Source organism: Sitophilus oryzae, unplaced genomic scaffold, assembly GCF_002938485.1.
Source record: "Sitophilus oryzae breed Bouriz unplaced genomic scaffold, Soryzae_2.0 scaffold_381_pilon_pilon, whole genome shotgun sequence".
NCBI classification, from domain to species: Eukaryota; Metazoa; Arthropoda; class Insecta; order Coleoptera; family Curculionidae; genus Sitophilus; species Sitophilus oryzae.
In genome coordinates, this window is record NW_022146953.1 from 345,755 (window position 1) to 372,493 (window position 26,739).

Below are 26,739 nucleotides of genomic sequence, written 5' to 3' on the forward strand. Positions count from 1 at the left end.
ATAGAAAAAATTATGTTAACATTTATGGATTTTTCACTGATTTTCTTTAAATAAATAAAACAACAATTTTAAAAACTCATAAAATTTATTCTTGCCAATTTACAACTTATCCTTATCAACTATCATTTATAGGAACTCGAATTATTTACAAATCTATTGCTCTAACCTTCTCTTTTTCATTTTATCTTCATCTCTTTTAGATTTAAACAATGAGGTAGAGACACAACTAAACTAGAACGTCTTTGAGAACAAAACTGTCTTGAGATCATACGTCACATCATGTAACTGTTTTTTCCTTGTTTTATATACAATATATTACAAATTAATTCTTAAATCTAATTTACAAAGTTTTTCGTTCGATATAACCACGACACTGCACTTTTTAACATCACAAAATTTTCACCTAGTTATGAAACTTTAGACCATAAAACACCTAGACACTGTCATGCATTTTTTTTATTTTGTAACCAACATAAATTAAGGGCAACTTAAGGTCAAATACAGTCTCTAGTTATATTTATGGTCTTAGAATAAATAAATAGTCTTTTTAACCGACGTACAGTACGTCGTATCATGTAACTGTTTTTTTAACCTTTTTTTATTTACAATATATTACAAATTAATTCTTAAGAATAATTTACAAAGTTTTTTAGTTCGATATACACCACACTGCACTTAGAACATCACAAAATTTTTACCTAATAATGAGACATTAGACCATAAAACACCTAGACACTGTGATGGATTCTTTTATTTTGTAACCAACATCAATTAAGGGCAAAAACAGTGTCTAGTTATATTTATGGTCTTAGTATAAAGAAATATAGTCTTTTTTAACCGACATACGGCCTGTACAGTGGCTCACTGTCGGGTATTCGCTTGGGTTCTACAGGGTTTTCTTTGATAGACGCTGAACTATCGGAACTTTCTGCATTCGTGAGGGATGAGCTAGGTTTGAAGGAGTTCGAGGTGCTGTTTAGGGACTTCCCAGAGTCCTGGCTGCTTTCTTTGGCTAGTTTGGCTTCCTGTTGGGCTTTCTTGCTGCGTTTCCACTTCATTCGTCTGTTTTGGAACCATATTTTTACCTGAAAACAAAAATATAGTACTTAAAAAAGTGATATATGGTTAAAAAAATCTATGTTAAAAAAGTTTTTTAAAAAAACTCGAAAAATATTACTTATTAATACACTTATTTAAGAGATATACTCTGTATATTTTTATATCAGTATATGATTACTTATTTCCCTAACGACATTTATAATTTGTTTAATAAGATTAATATAACAATAAAATCTATAGAAATATCTGCGAAAAAACACCATAATATATCTGTTACATTTAACTCATATCAAACCCTTAACAACTGAAAAAATAAAACCAAAACCAGTGACAAATGTCAACGTAATATTTCCAACAGGATTCCCCGTTTCTCCACATCCCTCTCCCCTCTTCTTTGTCCCCCTTAACCCCCTCAAATCCTAAATTATGACTGCGCTGTCTGACTGTTTGATTTTGTCTTTAACGGGAGCGCCATAACTCTTAGATACAAGAAAACAGTTTTTGGACGGTTTCGGCAACCAGTAAAACGGCAAACAATTTTTTTCCCTGCGGGACACGGTTGACAGATCGGTTCGCATTTATTTCGGACAAGGATTCCGGTGTTGACACGCTTTTTTGACGTTTGTCAACGTCAAAAAGGGAGGAAGAGGATGAAAGAGTAAGAGAGAGACTTTGAGGGTTGAAAATAAAGAGCAGAGAGAGAAAAATGTGTATCGGATGCGTAAACAGTATTGATCATAGACTTAAAATAAAATATAGACTGAGCATCTCATTCATAAATAGCTGGAACATGCGGTCAGACACTGTCTTGTTATTGTTGTGTTATTGTTTTAGGTTATAACGAGTGCGACACGAGCGATAGATAGGTTGTCTCTGTTGTAACGGTCGTTCCCTGACGACTCTGCCGAGAAACACAACACTGTCTTTCGTTTCTCAAGTACACCTGAACTCTCCGTATCATAGCCGGGTAATTTTTTTATTTTAATGAAGCTATAATTAAATTAAAAAAATATCGTATTTAAACTTTTTTATATTTTATTAAGATTTAGGACAGGTTTTTCAAAATAAAAGTTTAGAAAAAACAATTTAGAGTCCAAAAAGGATAAAAATAATAAAATACACGTTATAGAAGAAATGTTATAATCGAAATTAGGTAATTTTTGAAATTAATAATAAATTATTAATTTTAGTCAAACATTTACAACCCCTAATATTAATCAAAACAGGATCTATTCCACAGATATAATAGAATCGGCGACAGGGAGAGAAAAAAAAATATGATTCTTGTAATTTTTTTTCTGGTTAAGTGATGTCTTATTATGTAAATTAGAGAAAACATAAATCTGTTCCATTAAAGCAAGGAAGGTGATAGGAAGTGGATAAAATAAAAACTACATTTATTTAACTCGGTACTGTCTTTAATATACCGGGTGCGTCTCAAAAGTGGCTCATCCCCATAATTTTTTTATATTTTCAAATAAAAAAACAAGATTTAGTATGTTAGTATATGAAATAAATTAGGATTGATTGACGCATTCAATTGTTTTTGGTCACTTCCTGTTTCACCGGAAATGACTACTAATGTTGATTTTTACTACTACTAAATGTTGATTTTTAAAATTTTTTTAATTTAATCGATAGAAAATGACATTCTGAATAGAATGAAACTTTTGACATTTTTGTTTAAAACAAAATTGAATTTTAAATTTCAACCTAGAGTGTCATGGGTATGTTAAAAACACTAATTCTTAATCAAGGAGCCTTGGAAAAATAACTTTTAATTTTTAAACGGCACCCACCACATATTTCTACTTTATTCGATAGAAAATGACACTCTGAATAGAATGACATATCATATGTCAACTTTTGACATTTTCGCATATGGTTTAATTGTAATTGTAACACGCGGTTCATAACGACAATTTGACTCGAAATACCAAGTGTGTGGTATCAATATATTCATAAAAAAATGCTTTTTCCAAATATGCTAATGAGTCACCCTTGTTCCATTTGAAAAAATTGACATATGTATGATTAAAAATACGATTTGTACATCTTTTAACCGGCCTAGACAAGACACGAAACCTATTAGACGATCAAAACTATTTTTCCAAGGCTCCTTGATTAAAACTTAGTGGATTGAAAAAAAATGGATTGAAATTTAAAATAGGATATGTTTTTAAGCGAAAATGTCAAAAGTTGACATATGATATGTCATTCTATTCAGAGTGTCATTTTTTATCGAATAAAGTAGCAATATACCGAGGGTGCCTTTAAAAATAAAAAGATGTAATCATTTCGGTAAAACAGGAAGAGACCAAAAACAATTGAATACGTCAATAAATCCTAATTTATGTCATATACCTACTAACATACAAATCTGTTTTTTATCTGAAAAAATAAAAAAAGTTATAGGGTTGAGCCACTTTTGAGACGACCCGGTATATTAAAAAATATTGTTTCATAATGTAATATCATTTTAAAATTCTTGTACGTTATTTTAGATTCTGAAGATAATTTTAGAATAAACCGGAATATATTTTTAATAAAAACATTATTAATTTTAACAGGGTTATAATTATGATTTTGTTACAATGTAAGTAAGTAAATAATGTAATGTAAAAGAAAAAATTCAGATTTTACATTTTACTAAAATATTATCTAAATAAGCGCCTTTCTACAACAACGCCACTGACTGCCAATGGGTAAATTGAGAGTTGCCTACCGGTCCAAAGTCGTTTCAAGACTTAAATGGATTATTTAAGTCAAATTTCTTGCAAATTTGGCACTGGCGAACCATATTTTATAGTTCCTGAACAGAAAAAGTCAATAAAATAAACACTTAAGGACTACAAGCTAAGAGAATGCGTTAATACAGCCGGGGAGATAGCGGCAACAAAGCTTTACCGCACACGTGCGACACGTACTACAAGGTAATAAATGAATGAATAGGCTCCCTCGCCTCTAATCGGTGTTGTCATATTGTAAGAACTTATCCTTATTAAACAGTATCCGACTTATAATTTAGTAGTATAAGGACTATTTAATACATCTATGGAATATTAAAACCTACTTTATTAAACTGTAGTATTAATATCTCAATATATGTGTATAACAAGAAAAAAAATATTGATAATATTAAAGACGTGACAACATAGACTGGATGAGGAAGGCTCGGTCGACTGTACCCGGAAGTAAACATGTGTACAAAAAAGGTTGTTTGTCCGCGTTAAGATGTAAATAGTGTAGTCTATATTTTATTTTAAGTCTATGGTATTGATAGAATGGTGTGCAATTTATCTATTGTGAATTTTTTAATTTTATTCTCTTGTCTGGCTATTTCATCTATTTCTAGTTTTTTTATTTCATTTTCTTCATAGAGAAAGGAAGAAATATAGATGGAAGACTTTCAATTTCCCGCCTATTTGAACGACACTAGCGCCTCCTGCCAGTGTTGCCAACTCAGTAGGAATCCTACTAAATCTAGTAATCTATTAATTGAAAATTATTGCCTTAAAAAAATTACCAAACGAAGCTTAAAAATTCATTAAAGAAACAGAAAATGATTTACCTGTGTCTCTGTTAACATTAGATTGGTAGCTACTTCGAATCTCTTTGGCCTGGACAGGTACTTGTTCTGCCTGAACTGCTTTTCCAGTTCTAGCAGTTGTTGTGAGGTAAACGCTGTCCTGGGTCGCCTTGTTTTGCCTAGAAGAGCATGCCCAGCAGGTCCACAAGCTGTAACAAAAATTGAAACTATTAAATAGTGCATCTAAATATATTTATTTTAATTATTTTGTTATTTTTTGATAACCTCTTTTAGTACAAGTGTAATAAACTCATCGCAACTTCTTTTATTATATTTTGAACGGGAAAGCAGCAGTAACGGGCCTTTATGTCCCTTAAGAAGGTGAGTTTTTTTGATGTAAATAATAACTGTTTATATATTTATAATTAATTTATTTTTGTTTCCTAAATATTTTGATTAAAAGGAAATATGTAAGCTTAATCACGTGACTAAAAGCTTATTTGGTATGAATTATACATTTGCGTGTGTACCTTGAACATAAAATATACTCTATAAACGCAGAATAAAAATAAACATAAATCTCACAAACATTTTCAATGCTCCTAAATGAAATTTTAATGGTTTTACAGAGATATAAATAAAAAAAATAAGAAAATAGTTTGACGGGTAAAACGATCGAAAATAAATTATTATCTCTATTCTACGTGTCCAAAAAAATTAGTTTAATGCTTCACAAACCATAAAACCTTAAAATCACCTAATTTAATACTCTGGGGCAATTTACTATAAACTTTTAGCACAAAACTTTTTCCCAATCACTTTATCGACTATATGGACTAAAGGAGAGCGAAAAAAAGAGTATAATAACAACCCTCGGCTTGAAAAATCCCATAAAACTGATTGCAGCATTAGGCAAACATATGGCCGGTATTAATTTAAACTCTCAGCCCTCAGTCTCAACATCCCTTTCCCTTCGGTCTAATCCCTCGCCTCGATGTCCAAACACGAAAACATTCGTAACTAACTTAATTTCGATAATTGCATCACGCATATAAAACTAACTGGCTTTATTTTTTCCGGGTTTTCGGAGCTGTTGTCTGTTCTTAGTGTCCCCTCGTGCGCCGGCACTGGCTAATGGCGCGGAAAACCATCGGCTAATTGGTCATAAGGTTCGTCTGAGAGCGGCGGCGGCGTGTCGACTTTGTGGGTGTATTTCCCGGAGTTTTTTCGAATAGCCGAAATCAGTTACATGAAAAATGAACTTATATTTGTTTTATACGAGCCTTTACGAGCAAAGAAATGCAAAAAAATTCCTGCGGAAATGTGTCAATGTCATTTTGTGCACTTTGTTTTTCATACATTTTTCAGTTTAGAAGCTTACGGGACACGGGAGCGAATAGGGGTGCTGGGTGGGGAAAAACATCTTTCGGAGGATTAACAATTCTTGTAGAATAGATAATATAGGTTCTTCTAAACTATAAGTATCTCGGAATGTTGCACTTATTCTTGTTTTTTATTAAAGCTTTACATAAATAGGGCTGAGTCAAAACAAAAAATCATTGGATCATGCAGTTTTCTTTTATATTTTATTAATTAACTGTGATTTTGCAAAAATATTATATTGGTTAGCATTTGGGTTGCTTTGGTTAGCTTTTCTTTGTGGAGGGTGTTAAGCTGTGGTTTTTATATTTTAATAATTAACTGGGATTTTGTAAAAATATTATTAGATTTATTATTAGATTGGTTAGCATTTTAGACACTTTTAAATTATTTTTTTTTGGTTCAAAAGTGCTTCATCCAAAGATTTTTTTTTCTTTTAAACTGTTCTATAAGCGTAGGACTTTCTGCCAAAAAAAATGCTAAATTCGTGGGTACTTACACTTTACAAGACCCGATAATATAATAAGGAACAAATGGAAAATAAAAATCAAGCATTTCCGCAGGAAATTTTTTATTTTCCTGAGTTTGTAAACGCTTCAAAAAGGCAAAAATATATTTATTTTTTATATAACTGATTTCAACTATTCTAAAGTCTATTAAATTTCCTCAGAAAATGGATACAGTTTATTTCCGCAGGAAAATTTTTATTTTCCTCAATTCGTGAATGCTTCTAAAAGGCAAAAATATATTTACATTTTATATAACTGATTTCCGCTATTCTGAAGTCTAATAAATTTCCTCAGAAAATGAAAACAGCTTATTTCCACAGGACTATTTTTGTGTTTATATGTTCAGAAAAATATTAAAAATAAAACGCTAAATAGCAGATTTCAGTTATTCTAAAGTGCGAAATTTGGAAATTACGCATTTCCGCACGGAAATTTGTGTTTTCCGTGATTCACAGTAGCTTTTTAAAGACAAAAATGTATTTTTTTTTCTAATAACTGAACCCAAATTAGCTTGAATCAGACTGTCAAACACAACCAACAAAAAACGACTAATACATCTATAAAAGCTCCCAAAACAACCCCCAAATTAGAAAAATCAACACTTCCACAAACTTTTTCATCCCACCCCCATTCGAGGTACTCCCCACAGACTTATCTTCAAAACAACGCGTCACTCTCCATTGTTTATCTAATTATTCATTGCCCTTGCAGCGCGAATACTTAACGCATATTGCAGCCCTTACAGCGTTTTCGGCCGTATGTTTGTCCCTTTATTTATTTCACCAGTCTCGAACGTCACCACCCGGCACCCTGATTGCCCTCCATTGTCATGATAATTTAATATCGTAATACGGTTAACGATGGCCTAATGCCAGCCGGAACGAGGAAAGAAGAAGAAGAAGAACGAGCGGGAAAGAGACGGGGATAGATAGCGCCTAACTTCGCGATGTTATTAAGGACCCCTCTGTCTGGTTTATGGATGTTGTTTTGCTAATTGCTGCGGGGAATAGAGGGGTGTATGGGGGTGTCAGGGGAGTGTAGGGTAGTGTGGCGTTAGAAAAAAAGAATGATAGTACAGTAAAATTTGCTAATAAGGAACATCAAAATAATAGAAATGTTGAAAAAGTAATATCTAGGTAACAGAATCTTTGAATGTATTCTTGTAACTGAAGAAGTTCTCTTCAGTTATTCTAAGTGACTGAAGAAAGTTCTCTTTTCGTCGTCGGAAGCAAAAAAAAATACAAAGAATAAGAAAAAAACTATTTAAAATATTTAAATTCAACTATTCGAGAATAGTTTAGTTTTTTCAAAAACAGATACGTCTACAAAAACCGTTGACGTTCTGTTAAAATGACATTTTATCAAGTTAAACTTCAAAATTAACAATTACTATCTGATAACAATTACTTAATAAGGTAAAACTAAAAAGCTTCAAACTTTCTGTATGATTATTTTTAATTTTTACGTATGTTATGTTTATTTATGTTATGTTCTTTAAAACCAAAGAAGTGATTGTCATACATTACTAACATCTACAAATACATTTATTTTTATTAGATTGTTTTAAAAAGCCTCTTTTATTTTTATTTTAGAGGCTATCGCTTCTTTCATTATAATTTTCGCGTTGTTAAAATCTATTCTGTGTCCTGTGTTCCACGAATGCTGACAAATCTTAGATCTGTGGAAATCGCACTTTCTTAAATAATTTTTATGTTGTTTAATTCGAACATTTAAAGGTCTAGATGTTTTACCAATATAAAATTGATCGCATTCACATGGTATTTTGTATATTACATTTTTTGTTTGTTGTTCAGTATTCATTGGTTTAGTGTGTGTTAAAATGGATCCAACTGTATTTTGTATTTTTATATACTAGTAATAATATAAGTTATTTGCACATTTATATCCTAAAAAAAGTAAATTTTACAAAAGCAAAACATTCCCAAAAACGTTAAAAATTTTGAAATACTAATATTCTAAAAAAAAATTTCGAAATTTTTTTAGTCTTTAGTTAAAAAATATAATTTGTTGATAATACTGCCACTATGTAAAAAAGGGTTCTTAAAATTTTAGAAAAAAATCTTCAAAGTGAAATATCTCTTTTATCGAGATCTACCAGCCCTGAAAATATTAAGCACTTATTTAAGTCTTACCCTGTATAACCCGGTATTAAAATTTTCGTTATTTTTCTTGAATTTAATCTAAAATTACAATAAATCGAAAAAATACCGCCGGAAAATACGAAAGCACTAAAAACTAAATGGCAAATAAGGGTTAATCACTCGTGCAACCCCGACAATTTAGGGGAAGAAGTGTCATTGGTTAAATGTAGGGGAGAGATATATATCTACACACGTATATGTAAGTCCAATAGGGGGATGTGGTAATTTTTTAAGGAAATCGGCGTTTACCAAAAACGAATCGCATTATTACATGTGCATTATGCATGAGCATTGAATTTATTTGCCATTCTCCTGCTTGATTCGCAATTCACTTAAGCTAATTGAATTCTTAATGAAATGTATTATAGAAAGTTACCAACTTAAAACCGACACTATTAATATAAAAGTAGATATATTTTATTTGTAATGTCGCAGGTATATAGAATAATTTCGGCAGGTATATAGAATAATAAAAGAACTAATTTTTACAAAAAGCCTATCTATTTTCAGTCACTTTCCAAAAAACCTAATCAGAATCAAGCATATTAAATAATGATTATATTTTCTGCAAAAAGACTGCCTGTTTTCAGTCATTTTACAAAATACCATATCGAGCCATATGACAAAAATGATGATAAAAAAAAGCAGATGACGTCCCATACCAATCTATTTATTTTACTAAAAAAAGTTCTAATATTTTTTAAGTTAACTAGGGATGGGTTTAAACAGGGGCGGGAAAGTGAAATAGCAAAAGCGGTTCCACCGTTTCCACGGAAATTTCAAATAAAATAGTTCCAGCCTCAGGCGCTAGGTGGTAGTGCAATTAATTTTTAGGTTAAGAAGTTGCTACTAGTTATTGCCAGATGGCGTTAAATCAGATTTTTTTTGTAGTTTCCATAGTTTCCAAAGGCCATTGTCATACTATTGTCAAATTCTCAAAAAATATTGTCGTTGTCATTTCAAACTATAATTTGTTATAGGTATGTGTTTTAATTAGACAATTCCTTTTGTTTGTGGCCCTAAAAATATAATGTAAGTCTTTTATTTTTGCCATCATTTAAGTACCTATTTATATTTACTCAATTTACAAAACTTTGGGCGTATTACGTTGGTCTTGTTTTATTATAATAAACGATGTTTAAATATTTGACTTATAAATAAAAACTTTAAATAATAAATAATGTTTATCACAACGATACTTGTTATTAGAATTGTTGAATTTGTGTAAAAAATAAGATTTAATAATCAAATTTAATTATTTTAGAGTAAAATTCAATAAATACGCTCATTTAAAAAGCCCGCGCTTCGATCCATTTAAAACAAGCCCTACTCAATAGATGGCGCCACTTCTGTGGGACCATTTTTCAGTATGGCAGAGTCCATTCTTTTTCTAGCTAGGTATATTTAAATAAAATAACTCGATTACATTTTTTCCGTTTTATACAGTTTTTTTTCACAATATTTTGAAGTAATCACTTATCAGTCAAATTTTAAATAAAAATTAATTTCCTGCTATGCGTTCCAGTTGTACCAACTTATTTCTTTGTAAAATAAAATAAACTACTTTCAAAATAAAATGACAGACACATCTATCACTGTCAAGGATATTGTCGTTGGACAGACTATATACCAATCTACCTGGTGAAGCTTAATCACGTGCCTAAAAGTTTATTTGGAAAGAACTGTATAGACATTGGTTTTAAAATATTCTATAGCTTTAATTTATGGATTTCTTCTAATTCAATCTCGACAGAGTTTATTTTTACCATTATATCCGTATCGGAATAATAAAGCCCCGGCTCCACGCTACTACGGTAAACGCTTCTGCCGCGTCTCTCTCCAGTTATGGTAAACGCGCTCGTTCAACCGATCTGTGACGCAATTAGCGCGGCAGCTAAGGCCGCGTCCGCACGCCGACGCGCTCATTGTTAGGTCCTGATTCGATTAGCGCTCATCAGGAAAGAGGGCGCTCCGAGCAGCGCCTGTAATTTGCATCCGATTATACGCTCGTTCGTTGCCTGCGAATCGCTGTCGGCAAATGATGAAGGAAAATAGCGCGAAATTTGGATGAAAGTACGGAGATTTTTCCATATTTAGAACTGGATTAGTTACGTACCGACGAACAGGAGAGTTTAATCATCGAAACTGCGCTTTTTCTGTTTGGTTTTTAGCTTTAAAGCGCCAATTTTTTTTTATTAGGTGTGTAGGTGGGACAAATACAATTTTGCATTACTCAAAAACGACAATAGAAAGTTCTTTGTTTAGTAGAATTATTTTTTTATAGGGGTGTAATAAAACGGAAAAAACAAGCGTCGTTACACAATAGAAATAACATTATGACCAAAGATTATGACAATTTATCGCATTTATCGGGGGGGGGGGTTATACCTAGACACCGATTGTCGTCGGACATCTTGAAGCCAACATAACATTTTATGACGTCACTTCAGGGCGAAACTAATATTATTTAATGAATGTTAGATAATCAAAAGTTTATTTGTTTTCTTTATTTAGGGATGTTTTTAAGAAACATTTTCTGCATTAGACCATATATATACCTAGACACTTTTTCATCCAGGAATCTTGAAGCCAAGATAAAGGCTGTAACGTCACTCCAACTCAATGAGATCATCATATTTGTGCCTATTTTGTTTATTGAGTAATATCTTCTTCCGTAGACTATTTAATACATAGAAACCTTTTTTTGGTGCGGCATTATGAGGCCAAGATAAGTGACATGACGTCATTCTAGGACAAAATAACGGTGGTTAATTTAAAATTAAAAAAAAGTCGAATTTAAAATTATACCGTATGATCGAAAAAAAACGGCGTCCAGTTGGCTGGGAAATGACGATTGATGACATTTCCCATATAAATTTACTTTTTCCGATCATACGGTAGAAATAAGAAACTGTGTATCATATATTTTTATGTTATGCTAACACTTTTGTGAGATTTATTTAGGATAATCCTATTTATACAAATTATAAAAATCTTTAAAATGTATAATAATGTATAAATAAATACATCAACATCTGAAGACATGGAGGACTTCTTTTAGTACATATGTATGTCAAATCTTGTACTATCTATTGTATTATTTTCTTATAGTTTATCATACTTTCATTCCCGCGTATTTTATGTTAATTGCTAGCCAAAAAAGTTAATAATTAAAAAATATTAATAATTATTAATATTATTAAGGGATCATATTTTTTCTATTGCTTTAATTTTTAAACGATCTTGGATCATGTAAGTTAGAGAACCTCTACTATATAACAATCTCCATTTGCCTCCATTTTGGAGCACATATATTAATACGCCGTTTCCAATTCATCCCCAATCATTTTCCCCCCGAAGTTTTTCCTTTCTTTTCCCCCCTTCTCGATTTATATCCTCCCACTTCCCGATAATGTGGACGATTTATACGCAAGATGGGGCCATCCGCCATAGATCAAGCGCCGAGGCAGGCAATCGGGCTTCGCCTGAACGCGGGGGGCTTTAAACAGGTCCGGGAACCCCGCTGGGGGGTCGTTAGAGCTCTGATTTACAACCGATCCGTGCTCCCCGAAAGAATTCCGATATGAATCGGAAGGAGTTCGATTTGGAGGAAGATTGGAGGCGATTTGGAGGATAATTATTGTGCATCGAAAGGCCAAGATAAGTTTACTTTATGTGTTTATTTCTAGTTCTAGATAGTATCGAAAACTTCGAGAAATTTAATAAATGGTCAGAAATGGACTATTGTCAAGTTTGATTAAAGTTGTTACTAGACTAGAAGGCTAGATATTTCTCAGGATTGTCATATCCTTTGTTGACATAATTAATTGGTATGTAATATATTCCATTTAAATGTAAAATAATACTTTATAATTAAAAATATGTAAATTTAAAAAATATATTAAAAATATATACAGGCATTAATTGACATTTTTAGTACGCGAATAAACACTAGAGGCGCTTATTTATTTACTTTCATTTATTAACATAACAGATGAAGTTCTAAAGAGGGGTGTTTTGCGAATATAAGCATTTTACAAATTAAATTTTTAAAATTAATGTTCAAATTTTTCGCGTGGACGATAGGTCCTCGACAAGGATAGAAACTAGAAACCCATATTAACAAAATTCATAACTTCTAAATATATGATTAACACTTTGTTATTTTTATTTTTCCAAAATAATTCCTCAAAATTTCTAAATTTCCTATACCCCTCTCCTCAATCTATTAACAGCTTTAACAATCCCCACCCTCCAGCCTCTTTATACACCCCCTAACTCTAACACCCCGATGCTTTCGAACGTTTCGCAGATAGAGCAGACGTGAACAAATTCATCGGACAAACATCGCACATCGTACAGCTTGCGTGACAGATCGGTCGTGAGGCAAATGTAGCGCCCCCTGCGCGACGGGGTAGGAATTAGGGGGGTGGAAGGGCCGTAGAAAATCCCACTAACCGCAGTGTGGGCAGCGCGGGAGGAAGGGGGGAACAAAACAGGGGAACAGGTTTGGTATAAATTGCTTTAATTGTCGACAGGAATTGGGATAAAGTGTCGGGAATAGGACTAGCCTGGATAGCGGTGTGTTTGGGAAATGGAAAGGTTTAAATGGATGGGTAATATATATGGTTTGAAGTGTATTATCGAGTGATAATAATGAAAAGCTTGGGGGTTTACTAATTTTTTTCAGTAAAAAATAAAGTAAACAATCAAAAAAGAATACAAAACAAGAACAAGTATACAAATTACATTGTCAGTCTTATTGTTTAAAATAAACATTTATAAATGTTTACAATGTCAAAGATAAAAATAATATCCAAAAATATTTAGTAAGTTTATAGTAAATATAGTAATATAGCCTTGTTTATATATTTATATACAAGGGTAATAGCAAACATTAGACCAGTGTTTACAAGATCAAATTCGATTATCAAAATATAAGTCATTTACGGCGTAGAAAGATTTCAATGTTTTGCGAAATGAAGAAAATTATGTTATGGATTTGATTTGAAGTGGCAGGTGATATTGTGCATTTTTTTCGAGTTGTATAATATTAAACTTTTAACTAATTCTGAGCGTGGGGTAGGTAGATAAAGATCTTGCTTCGGCGTTCCTGAGTGGATAAGTGTGAGATGGCCTTTCTTGAGAAGCTGATACATGCTTACGTATTAGGCAAACGGATTCAAATATAAATAAGGAAGGAACAGTTAATATTTTTATTTTTTTAAAAAAGTCTCGGCTATGAGTTGTACTGTTTAGTCCCAGTGAATATCGAACAGCTCTCTTCTGGAGCTTAAAAATGAGGTGAAATTGAGTCGCACAACACGTACCCCAGAATGGAAGGGCATATCTGAGGTGCGACTCAAAAAGTGCATAATAAACAGTTCTAGCCACTGACAAGTTAAGCTCCTTAGAAACAGATCTTAATGCAAAACAGGCAAAGCTTAATTTTTTCGACAAAGCGTCCCATTTTAGAGAATTTTTATGACGTCATTGGTGTTGTTGTTAAGTACAAAAGGCTGCAGCGACTTTTTAAAGTACTAAAATATTGCATCGGATTATTTTTCTTAATATCAAATGAAAGGCAGAAGATTTGATATACATATAACTGCGTAAAGATTTAATAATATAAAAACAAAAATCTGGATTAGATAAACCCATACAAATCCTTTGATTATAAACGAGGATCAAAAAAAATCTTATCTCCTAGTTGTTTTGTTAGATTTAAAGGGATCAAAATCAGAATTAATATACCCATATCTAGAGCGTTATACAGAGCGTTTTTTTCGATAATAATTGCAGTTAATATAAGAGAATAAAATATTGTTTACACCGTCGTGTATTACACGGACACCCTGTATAATACTATAACGCCGGATTATTATCGTTTTGTTACGAATTTCAATTAAGAAATTAAGTGACATAACAGAGTCATCGAAAACGATTGAGATAATGATTATTCGCGAATTAATATTATTAATATCGTTCATTTAGGACGAGTATGGCACCAGATGGCGCGATTAACTGCGAAATTTAATATTAAATTATATCACGTATCTATACAGTTTGATTTGTATATTCGTTCGTGTTTTTTTTTCTACTTAATGAGGTAAAAAATACTCCGTTTGTTAGAATAAAGTATTTGATCTAAATATATTTTATATGTGGCTTTTGGATTTTAATTAATAATATATAACGAATAATTGGTAATTTTTTTTCCTTTGGTCAACAAAGTCGGTCAAAGAATGCCTAGATAAAATCGATGATTACTAAATCTCGCCTCGCTGATGATTAAGCTTTGAACTACGCAAGCGTGAGAAGTGCTTCTCGATTAGTTGATTTATTTCATACTAACCAAGAGAAGTAGTTTTCTAAGTTTCTATTTACCACGTAAATCAATTTAGCGTCTGACAATTCGCGCCTTTACTTATAAATTTAAATTTAATCTCCGACATATTTAAACAAAAACAAGAAACGGATAGATATGATGAATATCTAGAATAACAGGTTGAAATAATGCCGTTACCAATAAATAATATATTATACGTTATTAATATTTACAGTTTAAAATAGTACGCGGGGCGTTCAGCGATAAAGTAGACGAATCAGATTGTTTTATTTGGTGCGTGCGCATGAAAATCCTGGTGAACGAAAACGATAGACTTATGCAAGATTGACATTCCTATTTCTTTTCTTTGGCTTCACTTTCCACTCATTATGTAAATGCGGTACTAACAAAATATATTCTTTTAGTATATTTGTTCTGATGTATGCCAAATACTCGTTAGCGTTTGGCAGTAAATAAGTAAGTAAGGTTAGCCATTTTTTTTAGCGTATATTAATACAATCTACGACAAATCTAATACCTTTTTCTATTCCTCGTTCAATTACCTTGTTTATTTTCAATTATACCCTTAAATGTCCCTCGCCAAGCTTAACACTTGCGTCAGCCCTTTGGTCAATTACCCCACCTCGGCGTTTATGGCTGCAATTAAGCCAATAATAAATTTAACACCGGCTATAATACGCTCGGCGGGGTGTCCCATTCATTCGGCAAAGCCTTGGGGGTGCCAATGGACCGGTTAAGCTGTACGGTTTGTTGATATTCGCACCCCCGAAGGAGCACGCTTGCCACCCCCCAAGGGTTGTATTTGGACAAGTGGCAATGTCGATGACAGACTGGCTGGCAGGTGACCATCTGTCACTAAATGCCCAGCAGTCGGAGAAGAGCTAGAATCGAAAGTTATAGTCCTAGTCATTGAACGAGTATCAAAGTACAAGAAATAATTATAAGCGACAGCTAAGCTATCATTTAACAGCTAGCATTTAACAGGGAATATTTTTAAGAAATAAACTGGCAGTATTTTTTACAAAAAAAACTAAAACAAATTTGAGCATAAATAATTAACTTATTAATTAAGTAGCTAACAGGTAAAAAGTTACAAGTACAGATCTTACTACTATAAATTCAAGCTCCTTGTATATTATGCTTAAACACTTGTGAATCTTAATAACTAACATTCCAAACCAAATTTTAATTAAACAAAACACTTTTTTTAAAACAAAAATATCTATTAAATGAAATATAAATTGCAATCTATCTCCTGATGAGCACACAGTATTTTTTTTGTATCCACAAATTTTTAGAGATATACAATTTAATAATAGCTAGTTGATTGATGTCAATTGGGAAAAAAATCGTTGCTAATTCAACTGTCAATCGTAAATCTCATTACGAACGAATTTTGTAGCGGGAAAAAAACGAAAATGACGTTTTTATTTGGGCATTTTGCGCCAGGCTTTGGATTTTTCCGTTTAATAGCATAAGAGCCATTGATTTTGCGGTGGACCAACAAAAAAAGGGGGTTTGAAAGGGTCATTCTATGAAAATTGAGGAAATACAGGTTCAGAAAAAGATCTAATACCAAAATAATAATTATTACATACTATTTTTACTATTGTTGTATAATATAGATTACCTTAGTAATAGATATTATTATAATTAAATAGTTGGCTAACCGTAGTCATTAACAAATAGTTGTTTAGTTGTGTATTTGACATATAAAGTCATGTAATTATCTCTCTATGTTTAATTAATAAATATCGTCTTACTAAGCTGAGTCGCAACCTAGGTATCCACACTATTTTTATTTTTAATAAAAATAGTTGGCTGATCAAATGCTGGATGTGGGATTCGAACCCACTACCTTGAGATTGGTAGACGAGAGTCTGTACCTCTACGCCACCGAGCTCTCGATAGTTACGGCCAGAACTCAAAACACAACAACAAAATAAAAAACGAAAAAACTGATAACGAAAAAAGAAACAAAGATGGAAATATAAGGATTACCGTTAGAAGTGGAGGAACAAAACATCCACAACACGTTGCCAACAGAAACTCTCCGTCTCTCTCTTTTCTTGAAAAGGGATCCTGCAAAATCAAGTTAGCTAATTGCAGGACCGTCGGCTTTAGGGCGTTTGGTGGATAAATGGGAGAGGGGGGGGGGAGTTCGAATTGCAAAAACGTTTTGAGGGGAGTTGAAAGGAGGGGGTGGGCAGGGGAGAAGAAATTAATGCGCTGTTGTCAGATGGGAGAGAGAAATAAAAAGTAATTTAATATTAAAATGTTGTTCTGCTCAAAATAATACAGAAAAAACATATGTTAAACTACAATATTGTACTTAGATTTTTGTAAACATATGACACGCAATTAATTGTTGTATATTAGCTAAGTCGTATATATATAAAAGCATATACAGGGTGTTTCACAACAAGACTTTAACACCCTGTAGCTACGAAACAAAGCAGCATCGGAGCTATGTTGATATGAAAAATAAATCTTATTTTTACGTGAGGAATCTCCCCACGAGAGATGGCGAATGTTTTTTGAAACACCCTGTATAAAAGATAACTCAAAATTCTCAAAAGATAAACTACTTTTTTTGGTTTAGTATATTTTTGGTACCTTATTGTATTATTAATTTTGTACAGTAAGTTTAGTGTATATTAATATGACTTGTCTGAAAAGTAGATCATTAAAATTATAACTACATTAACACAATTTTTAGGCGATAAAATATTTTATTATGAGAGAATCAAATAATAAATCACGACCATCGATTTTAAACCATCGATAAACACTTAAAACCATAGTAATTCCGATTTATTTTTATTATAACGATAAATCTGCGGAAAATAAGTTTATATAAACATTATAATATACGATTTTATAAGCCTTATAAATTCCACACAGTCTTTGATTCTGATTGATGCTATTATAACACAATTAGCCCGCCATAAAGTTTTATAGAGCATTAAAAAATAATTACAGAATTATTGGTTTTGTCGATAAAGAATCAATTACCTTGAAATATATACAGAGTGATTACAAAATTTGTCATTTTTTTGACGTGGCAACCTTCAAAACCAAAAAAAAAACATGAATAATTTCTGGCAATTCCCAATTTTTAAAGATTACTTTGTAGTTATATCTCTTATGTTTAGCTTATCCAGGTTAAAAAATGAAAAAAATATACTATTTTGTTTTTAAAAATCCTTTTCATATATTTTTGTTTTTTGTTTCAGTGCGGAATCGTTCAGGATTTTCCAATAATTGTTTTTCCCTGTTCTATTGTCTTGTTTGGTTAGTTGATTCCCACCCAGATGGCCTGCTGATCATGTTAGAATGTATTGACGGCTCCAATTTGCAATCTTCGCATCGACTCGTCAGACCGTTTGTTTGTCTTGTCAATAAGAGCGCCCAGTGCCTTCGGGGGTGTTGGGGGACCTGGGAATTCTTGGGGGTAACTCTCTTACTGTCCAAGACCATTTTTATTTAACGCCTTATAATTTAGTGGATCAAAAATTTCGATTTTGCCTTGCTTTACGTGTTAACATAAACATGTATGAATTCATTGGATGCTGTATAAAAAAATCAATTAAATTTTAACAATACTCTCCAATTAATATATTTGGAAGCTTTTGACATGTACCGCCATTAAAAACAATTAATTCTGTTGAAAATTTCGTTATCGATCTCGCAATTAAATGCGGTAAAAAAGAGATAAAATATCCTAGCAATCGCCGGTTTAAATTAAGGGTTATTCGACGAAAAAAGGTAGAATAAATAAATAACTACTTCTTAATTCCTCTGAACCTATACTATACCAGGTCTTGTAAAATTGTTTCTATTATTTTTCTTCGAAGCATTTTTATTCTAATTTGTTTATCTGATGTTAATTATTTATTGAGTTTTATGTATATAACACAAAAACTCAATGGAAATACAAATATATAAATCAAAAATCAGCAATATTATGGTATAATAATATATTTCGTTTATGCGCAAATAAACCCCGAAAAAAATACGAAACCAAATACATACTTAAAAATCTGTTGAAAATAATTCCAGATGTCACACAGGATAATTAATCACCTCTCCAACTGTCATATTTATTAGTACATTATCGACCAGATAAGCCAATAATTTAATAATTGTACAAACAAATCGAATAAACATATACAGGGCGTATATCATTTAAAATAAATTTGTGTCACTGTTAATTTAAGTTCTATCACGAAAAAAATCCTGCTAGATTTACCACCTCTAAACAACCACCAGCTATAGAATCTATACTAATAAATAAAATCCTTAAGTTAACCGGTTAGTTTTTCGGAAAAACTCTCAAACAAAATATTTTATTTTGTTGTTTTACATATTTTAAGATTTTTTAAAAATTTATACAGGGTGTTTCATAAAATTTAACCATTGAGTAATCACGATTCTACTTAAACGGCTGAACGTTTAAAGCTGATTTTTGGCAAACGGATTGACTGTGGGGTGTAGAGGTTTGATAAGGAGGGGTTTCTCGAATCTCAAATTCCAAGAGGGTGAAAACGCCCCTCAAATATTACAATATTTGTTATTTAAAAAACGGTTAGTTTTTCGGGAAAACGCTTGGACACGTATAATTTATTTGGTTTTTTTACATATTTTGAAATTTTTTAAAAAACCATACAGGGTGTTCCAAAAAGTTGGGTAATTTCTTAACCACGATTCTGCTTAAACTGCTTGACGTAAACAGCTTATTTTTGGCAAACGGATTTTTCGAAAGTCAAATTCCAACGATTCTCATGCTGACGTAAACGTGAGAAAATTTTATCCAGTTTGTATGTTAATGGAAATTCTTGTTTTGCTTTATCATCACCATTACAAATGATTAATTCGATGCGAACGAAGTCGCGGGTACACGCTAGTAAATAATAAATAACATAAAATAAGCTCAGTAGAGACTGACAAATCCACAAAATTTCAAATCAAATTCAAAAACAGAACTGAATCTGAAAGTCATGGTTAACATCATACTCCTTCCTTGTGAGATAGATGATAATAATAACAGGCAAAATTTTATCATTTTCTTATAATAAACAGAGTAATCTATTTCTTTTATGTCCAACGATTCCTGAAGGGTAATTAATAATATACCTAAATATCTCCGAAAAATGTCGATGTTTCACGACAATAAAACTTGATTTACGATATCGATTCATATGCCATTTATTTGAACGATCTGAACCAATGCTGAGTTGTTTGTTGGACTCAAACAAGGAAAAATCGCTCGATCTTGCGTTTCAAAGAGGGGTGACGTTGTTTTTTTCACCGGGATGGGGCCATATAAGCCTATAAAACTACCCCTAAAACGATATCTATTTGTCATATTTTTTTGCTTTTTTTTCCAGTGATTTACCAACATTTTAATCATAGACCTGAAATAATGTCAATTTTTTTTACAAATATGTTTTAATTTAATTAACATACATTCCTGTCATACTTATTTAGTTTTATTTATCTGCTGATGATGTAGAATGTAGAATGTTTATAGATCTATTGTGTGTTCCCCTTTCTTGAGTTATAACGAGTTATAACTCATCATACAGTCTCAGGGCTTTAACGAAAGCCAGTATCTGAGACGGCTCCACAGGGGCCAGCTCTCCATCCTCGACATGAGACGTACCAAAGTTCATGGTCGTCGTCTCGGCGCTTCAGCCTACTGAGGTGTTCGTTGAGGAGACAGTGTCCCGAAGATTGTTTGTACTTAAATCAAGGAAAACCTTTGATTTTTCTCGGTCGTACGTTCTGAGGAACTTTTTCGAGTGTCTTAGACCGTTGGAGGACACCCATTCCATGTTACGGATGGAGTCTTCCAGATTCTTCAGTTCCGCTTTCAGTTGGTTCCCGTTTGGAAAACAGAACGGTTCTGGTTCAGTTAGTGGAGTGTTCGCTCCTTTCCTAGCTAGATCATTTGCTTTTTCATTGCCTTCTATCCCTTGGTGAGCAGGCACCCAGAGTAGGAGGACCGTATTTTCTTTACCTAATTTGTTGAGCTTCTCTAGGCATTCGTTGACCAACTTCGAATTGATGGTTACTGAGTTGATCTCGTTAAGTGCTGCTTGACTATTTGATAGGATGGAAATTTCCTATTTTCGATAGTTCCTATCTGCTGATGGTGCTAACATGGTTAAAAGTACACAGTGTTTTGATGTATTGTGGTGAATTAGTGTTTTATTTTGCTGTTGTAACATCAAAACTTCCAACCTTCAACTGTAATAGCTATTATTTCTTGAAATACCCAGACTTGGTGCAAGAAATGGATGTATTTGTTATTTTTTATATTGAAGAGTCACTTTGTGGTATTGTAAGTCCAACAAGACGTCCGGGAGTATCTAAAATCTTTTTCAAGTAACATGAGAGTTTAAACAAATAATACATATCAAAGATTCTTTGTATATCTGTGCTCTAATATTTCGATGACTGACTTATTATAGTATAAGTAATTATTGATGATGTGTATTTTTTAACAGATCACCAAATAATTTATTTTGTTATTCTCAATGATGCTGCCTAAGCAGTACCTACTTCTGATGTTGCTCAATTTGTATCAGTATACGATTTAGGAAAGTAATAGCATATTTAATAGAGGAATCTTATGGTAGAGCTGTAAGTATAGCAACTGCTACAAATGGACTTTCGAGGTCTACATATACATACATACATACTGCCATTACTCGCTGACGAGTATTTGACCCGCATCAGAAAATGGTCACTCAAGGCGTGTTCTTCTTAAATTACCGCCAGCGGTATAGACAATAGACGAAAGAAAGACCGCCTTTAGATTGTTTTACATATTTACTAACATGAACATCGCCAAAAAACGAGGTTAAAAAGTACGGCGGTTGTTGCTAAATTTATAAAAAATACCGCCCGTCGGCGGTATATACTTTTTAAAATCAGATATACCGCCCTTGTTTTACCAGATTTTCTGTGTTATTGTTTTTCCCGACGTAAGTGGCGGTATTTTTTGTATACCGCCGGCAGTTTTTTTTAAATCAGAAATACCGCCCTTGTTTTACCAGATTTTCTGTGTTATTGTTTTCCCGACGTAAGTGGCGGTATTTTTTGTATACCGCCGGCAGTTTTTTTTTAAATCAGAAATAACGCCCTTGTTTCACCAGTTTTTCTGTGTTATTGTTTTTACCAACGTAAGTGACGGTATTTTTTTGTATACCGCCGGCAGTTTTTTTTAAATCAAAAATGACGTCCTTGTTTCACCAGTTTTTCTGTGTTATTGTTTTTCCCAACGTAACTGACGGTATTTTTTTTTATACCGCCGGTATATTATTTAGCCAGTAATGTGAATTTAATAAAAAAAAAACAGTACTAACCTGCAAGATCCTGCAACCTTGGATAAAACATCCCCGTTCTAGCCAACCATTCCATTTGGATTTGATGAAACTGATTATGGGGGTTTACAGGAATATGAACCTTCTGCATTACACCCCCGTCAAGGGCATGAAACGCCGAACTTTGTTGCTGCTGAGGCTGATGGTACCCGTAGTTCAGGTGGTACCCCGGATGATTTAACAGTCCTGGTCTTGGTACGAAGGTCGTTCCCTGCACACCGTTTACCTCCTCACTTCCTGGCGAAATCGGAGGACTCCTACTCCTTATAGTTGATGTAGGCGAGGTACTTCGTGACGGTTCTGGACTAAAAGAACGCGTAGTACTGTCGGTTCTAGAGAGTAACGCGTCTATACAGAACGATCTTTTGGATTCCTGAAGCTTCGTGTCCATGTTCAAAGGTTTAATTTCATCGTACTGTGCCATATCGCGTGTAAAAACACTCAAAACCCGCGAAAACCTCCGTCAACCGCCTATTTCAAACGTATTAAACACAATAACTCCGTACATTACCGGCAGATTAGACCAGGGCATTACACGCATCACTTTGCGCGCCTTCCCATTGGCCGGGGGGACTCGAAGCTCCTCCCACCCACCCCGTAGTTGCTCGGCAACCGCCGGAGAAGCACGAAGGGGTGTGAAAGCGGCCTGCGGTGAGTCTCGCTACTGTGCGCCTAATAGATTATTAACTGCAAGTGATTGTGTGTATTTTGAAACGGTAGCGCTGCGTAAACGTAGTTAGGGGATGATGTTGGCGGTGGAGGGGGTGGATTGGCGAGGAAAGAGCGCGAAGATGGTGTTTGATGGGTGTAAGATCGGCACCAATAAACGTACTGGCTTGTTTTATGGGAAAGTAAGGCGTAGGAGTACAGTAAAGATGGAATTAACAAATAGTACATTGTTTTTTTTTTCATAGCAACTATTAAAATTGTACTTTAACAACAAGGGTAGATTAAATGATACTTTAACAGCGATGATAGGTTAAAAACTTTATTTCTTCTCGCACGCTTTTTAATTGCTTCCATTTTTGAAAATTTTTGTATTCCTTTTCATAAGTTATTCGGGATTTAAATTGAAGTAGTTTGGATATGGCGTTTGTCGTCTCAGCCTGAATATCTGTTGGTAATTTACTTATTTCGTTTTGAGCCATTTCTGGCTCCAGTTCAATCAGCAATCGACACGAAAGAGAATTAAAAAATATTGACTTAAAACTGACAACTATAGAGACAGCTTTATTTATTTGTCAAATTAAATAGAAACCAACGCCAACCCAGCACAATATTTTTTCTACACATAATAAATTCCTTGAAATAATAATTTCTGAATATTTTTTAAAAAACGATTAGCTATGGAAAAAAATATTGTTTTATATAATATATATTATATTATAGATAAAATTGCATTATAGTCTCATTTCTAAGAGCAAAATGAACTTGCCACAAACGTTTTGTAATTTCTTCATTTATCGTTACTTTTTGTTGTTATTCTTCATAATGACGAGGTGGTTTTAGTGATTATTGTTGTGTACGATTGAATATGGTTCTTAGTGTCGTAGATTGAGCAGAAGTAATTGATTTTGTTGAAGAAGACCGAAATTATGAATATCCGTTTGGTCCTTGAAGAAGATTGGGAAAATACAACACAATATATCTATTATAACCCAGAATATATATACTCGCATCATCCAGAATTCCTTCAAGAAATGAGTCAGTTTCATTCCTATACACATATCACTCAGGTATATCTTGATTAATATTGACAGACCAACTAATCCAATCGTATTCCAACAACGAAATTAGGTGATTAACTCAGAATTGATTGTATGTATATATTGGTATTTATTTTCCAATTCAAAATAAAGTAAATCTCTAAAAAATTAAGGATTAAATTTAGATCAATTGCCCAAACGTATTTTTCACTGATTAACAAGTTCTTAATCCTCAAATAATGATCGATACGTTTTTTGATTATTTTGATTAATTGGTATTTAAAAAGGAAGTGTTTGTTTTAGTTCTAATAACTGTATTTATTATACAGGATGTCCCAATATTCTGTTGACATGGAACTATCAAGTATTTTTGGAATCCGAATACAAAATTCAGTAAGTGTTGTTATTAATAGAATATATAATAATAAATAGAAATAAAATAACTCCATTAGATTTTTTCAGTATTAAGTATACAGATTTTTTCTCACAATATTTTGAAGTAATCACTTCACTCAAATTTGAAATACATATATTAATACTTTTTTGAATAAAATAAACTATTTGAAATTAAAATGACAGACACATCTATCACTGTCAAAGATTTTGTCGTTGTACAGACTATAATTTAATTTGTATCCACGGAATATTGGGACTCCCTGTATATTGATAGACAGGTAGGCAATTGAAAATATTCATTTCAGTTAGAAATAGAAATACGAAAAAATATATAGGTCATTTTTATTAATAAAAAAAATAAAAATCTAGACAAAGGTTAACACAAGATAAGTGGATTTATTTTTAAAAATAAAATAGCAGATTTAAATCCAATTTCTCGATTTGAAACTAAAACCAATCAATTTAAAAGATAATCTCTTACAAATTCCCTTGTAATTGAGGTTGTTATTTCTATTGAAACATCGAGTACCAGAGAGCTTATCGAAAAAAAATCAAACTAAATTTTCTATTTGCACTGCCATTGGGTAAACTTCAAATCTCGATTATTCAGGTTATGGTTACGTGCGCTTTATGAATAATTGTATACGCTTATGCTAATTGTATTTGAAACGGGTAAATTTGTTTTGGAATTTTCAAAAACTTATATGGAAACCCTATATTTCCACTCCATAATCACAGATATTCTTTTACAAGTCAAGGCCTCGCAGTTTTGATGTGTTTACATTTTTTACCACTCTGAATCAAATTTTATTTGAGTTTTTCTCTAAATATATTGACATGTAAACGATTAAGGAAATATTAATGATAGATTTTATTTTTTTCTTTATTGATATATCAACAAGTTTTTGCTACCGATTCGTGTTCTGTTCAAATTGATAAAGAATTTCGAAAAATGGATTTTGAAGTGGATGTTAGTAGTATAAATAGCACTTTTACGTGCATTTTTTTTTCTTTAAATAATCATAACGAGTTTAGTTAAGGATCTTTCGCCACGATTTCTACCTGTTGAGTCAGTTTTGAGTCAATATTTTTTAATTCTCTTTCGTGTCGATTGCTGATTGAATTGGAACCAGAAATGACTCAAAACGAAATAAGTAAATTACCAACAGATATTCAGGCTGAGGTGACAAACGCCATTTTCAAACTACTTCCGTTTAAAACCCGAATAACTTATGAAAAGGAATACAAAAATTTTCAGAAATGGAAGCAATTAAAAAACGTGCGAGAAGAAATACATTTTTTAACCTATCCTCGCTGTTAAAGTACTATTTTATCTACTATTTTTGATAGATATAAGCCAATTTTAACAGTTGCTATGGAAAAAATGTGTTTTTTAATCAACGCTACATCAACTTTGTTAATACCAAGGATTAAAATCAATCAAAAACCAAACAGGATGCCTAACAGTGTTGACCATATTCAAATAAAACCTTTTTTTTTTCTATAAACCATACTTTGGGAGTTTCTTGATTTTCTTCTTGTATAAGTCAAAGAATAAAAGGAGGAAAAAATAGAGAACAAACAGTGGACAGCGGATCTGGGTACTTGGACACGTACGTCAACACTGCGAGTCCATGCCTGGTACTGTCCCCAGACGTACCTGCTTCTTCTTCTTTAATTCTTCTTCTGCTTCTTCTTTCACCGAAGAGAGCAAACAGACGAGTTAATTGATTTGATTTTAAACGTATTTGAATAACAATGCGCGGTACTGATCAGTAGCGGCGAAGCTGGAATTTATCTGGTCGGTACCATCAGGTAGAATTTAATTTTTATACTTACCATACAACAAATTAATGTAACTTGAATTTTAGCTCACTTTTGAAAGAAGTTTTTCCTCTCGTTTGTTGGTACCTTCAAAATTGTGTCTTTGAAGGTGCTGACTGTATCTTGTGGGAACTGGAACCTTTGACCACGCTGTTCATTTTTAGTTTTTGCCAAGTTGCCACATGTATTTATTTATTTCTTGGCATTTGTAATTCGTTTTGACACTTTAGTTTTGTATTATGAGTTTTTAGTTTGAATGAATTGTATTGTGATACTTTTTTTTGGTAAAATATGTCTTTTTGCGGACGACACTAGCTTCACTTGGAGCAACAAGGACGCCACGGCACTTCATAGGATTATATCAAATGACTTAATCACCATTAAATCTTGGTGCGATTCGAACCTCCTGAGTCTCAACATTTCTAAAACTAAAG

General features: G+C 32.6%; 1 protein-coding gene across 1 annotated transcript; it reads right to left on the reverse strand.

Moving 5' to 3' along the window:
• Positions 1 to 66: 66 nt before the first annotated feature.
• On the reverse strand, positions 67 to 22,952 carry LOC115885422 (motor neuron and pancreas homeobox protein 1-like). Its single transcript, XM_030904333.1, has 3 exons — positions 22,362 to 22,952; positions 4,631 to 4,797; positions 67 to 1,085 (listed from the first exon to the last, which is right to left on the reverse strand). Exons 1-3 carry the CDS (start codon positions 22,801 to 22,803, stop codon positions 834 to 836), a joined length of 861 nt encoding a protein of 286 aa, XP_030760193.1. The 5' UTR covers positions 22,804 to 22,952; the 3' UTR covers positions 67 to 833.
• Between the last annotated feature and the right edge of the window lie 3,787 nt (positions 22,953 to 26,739).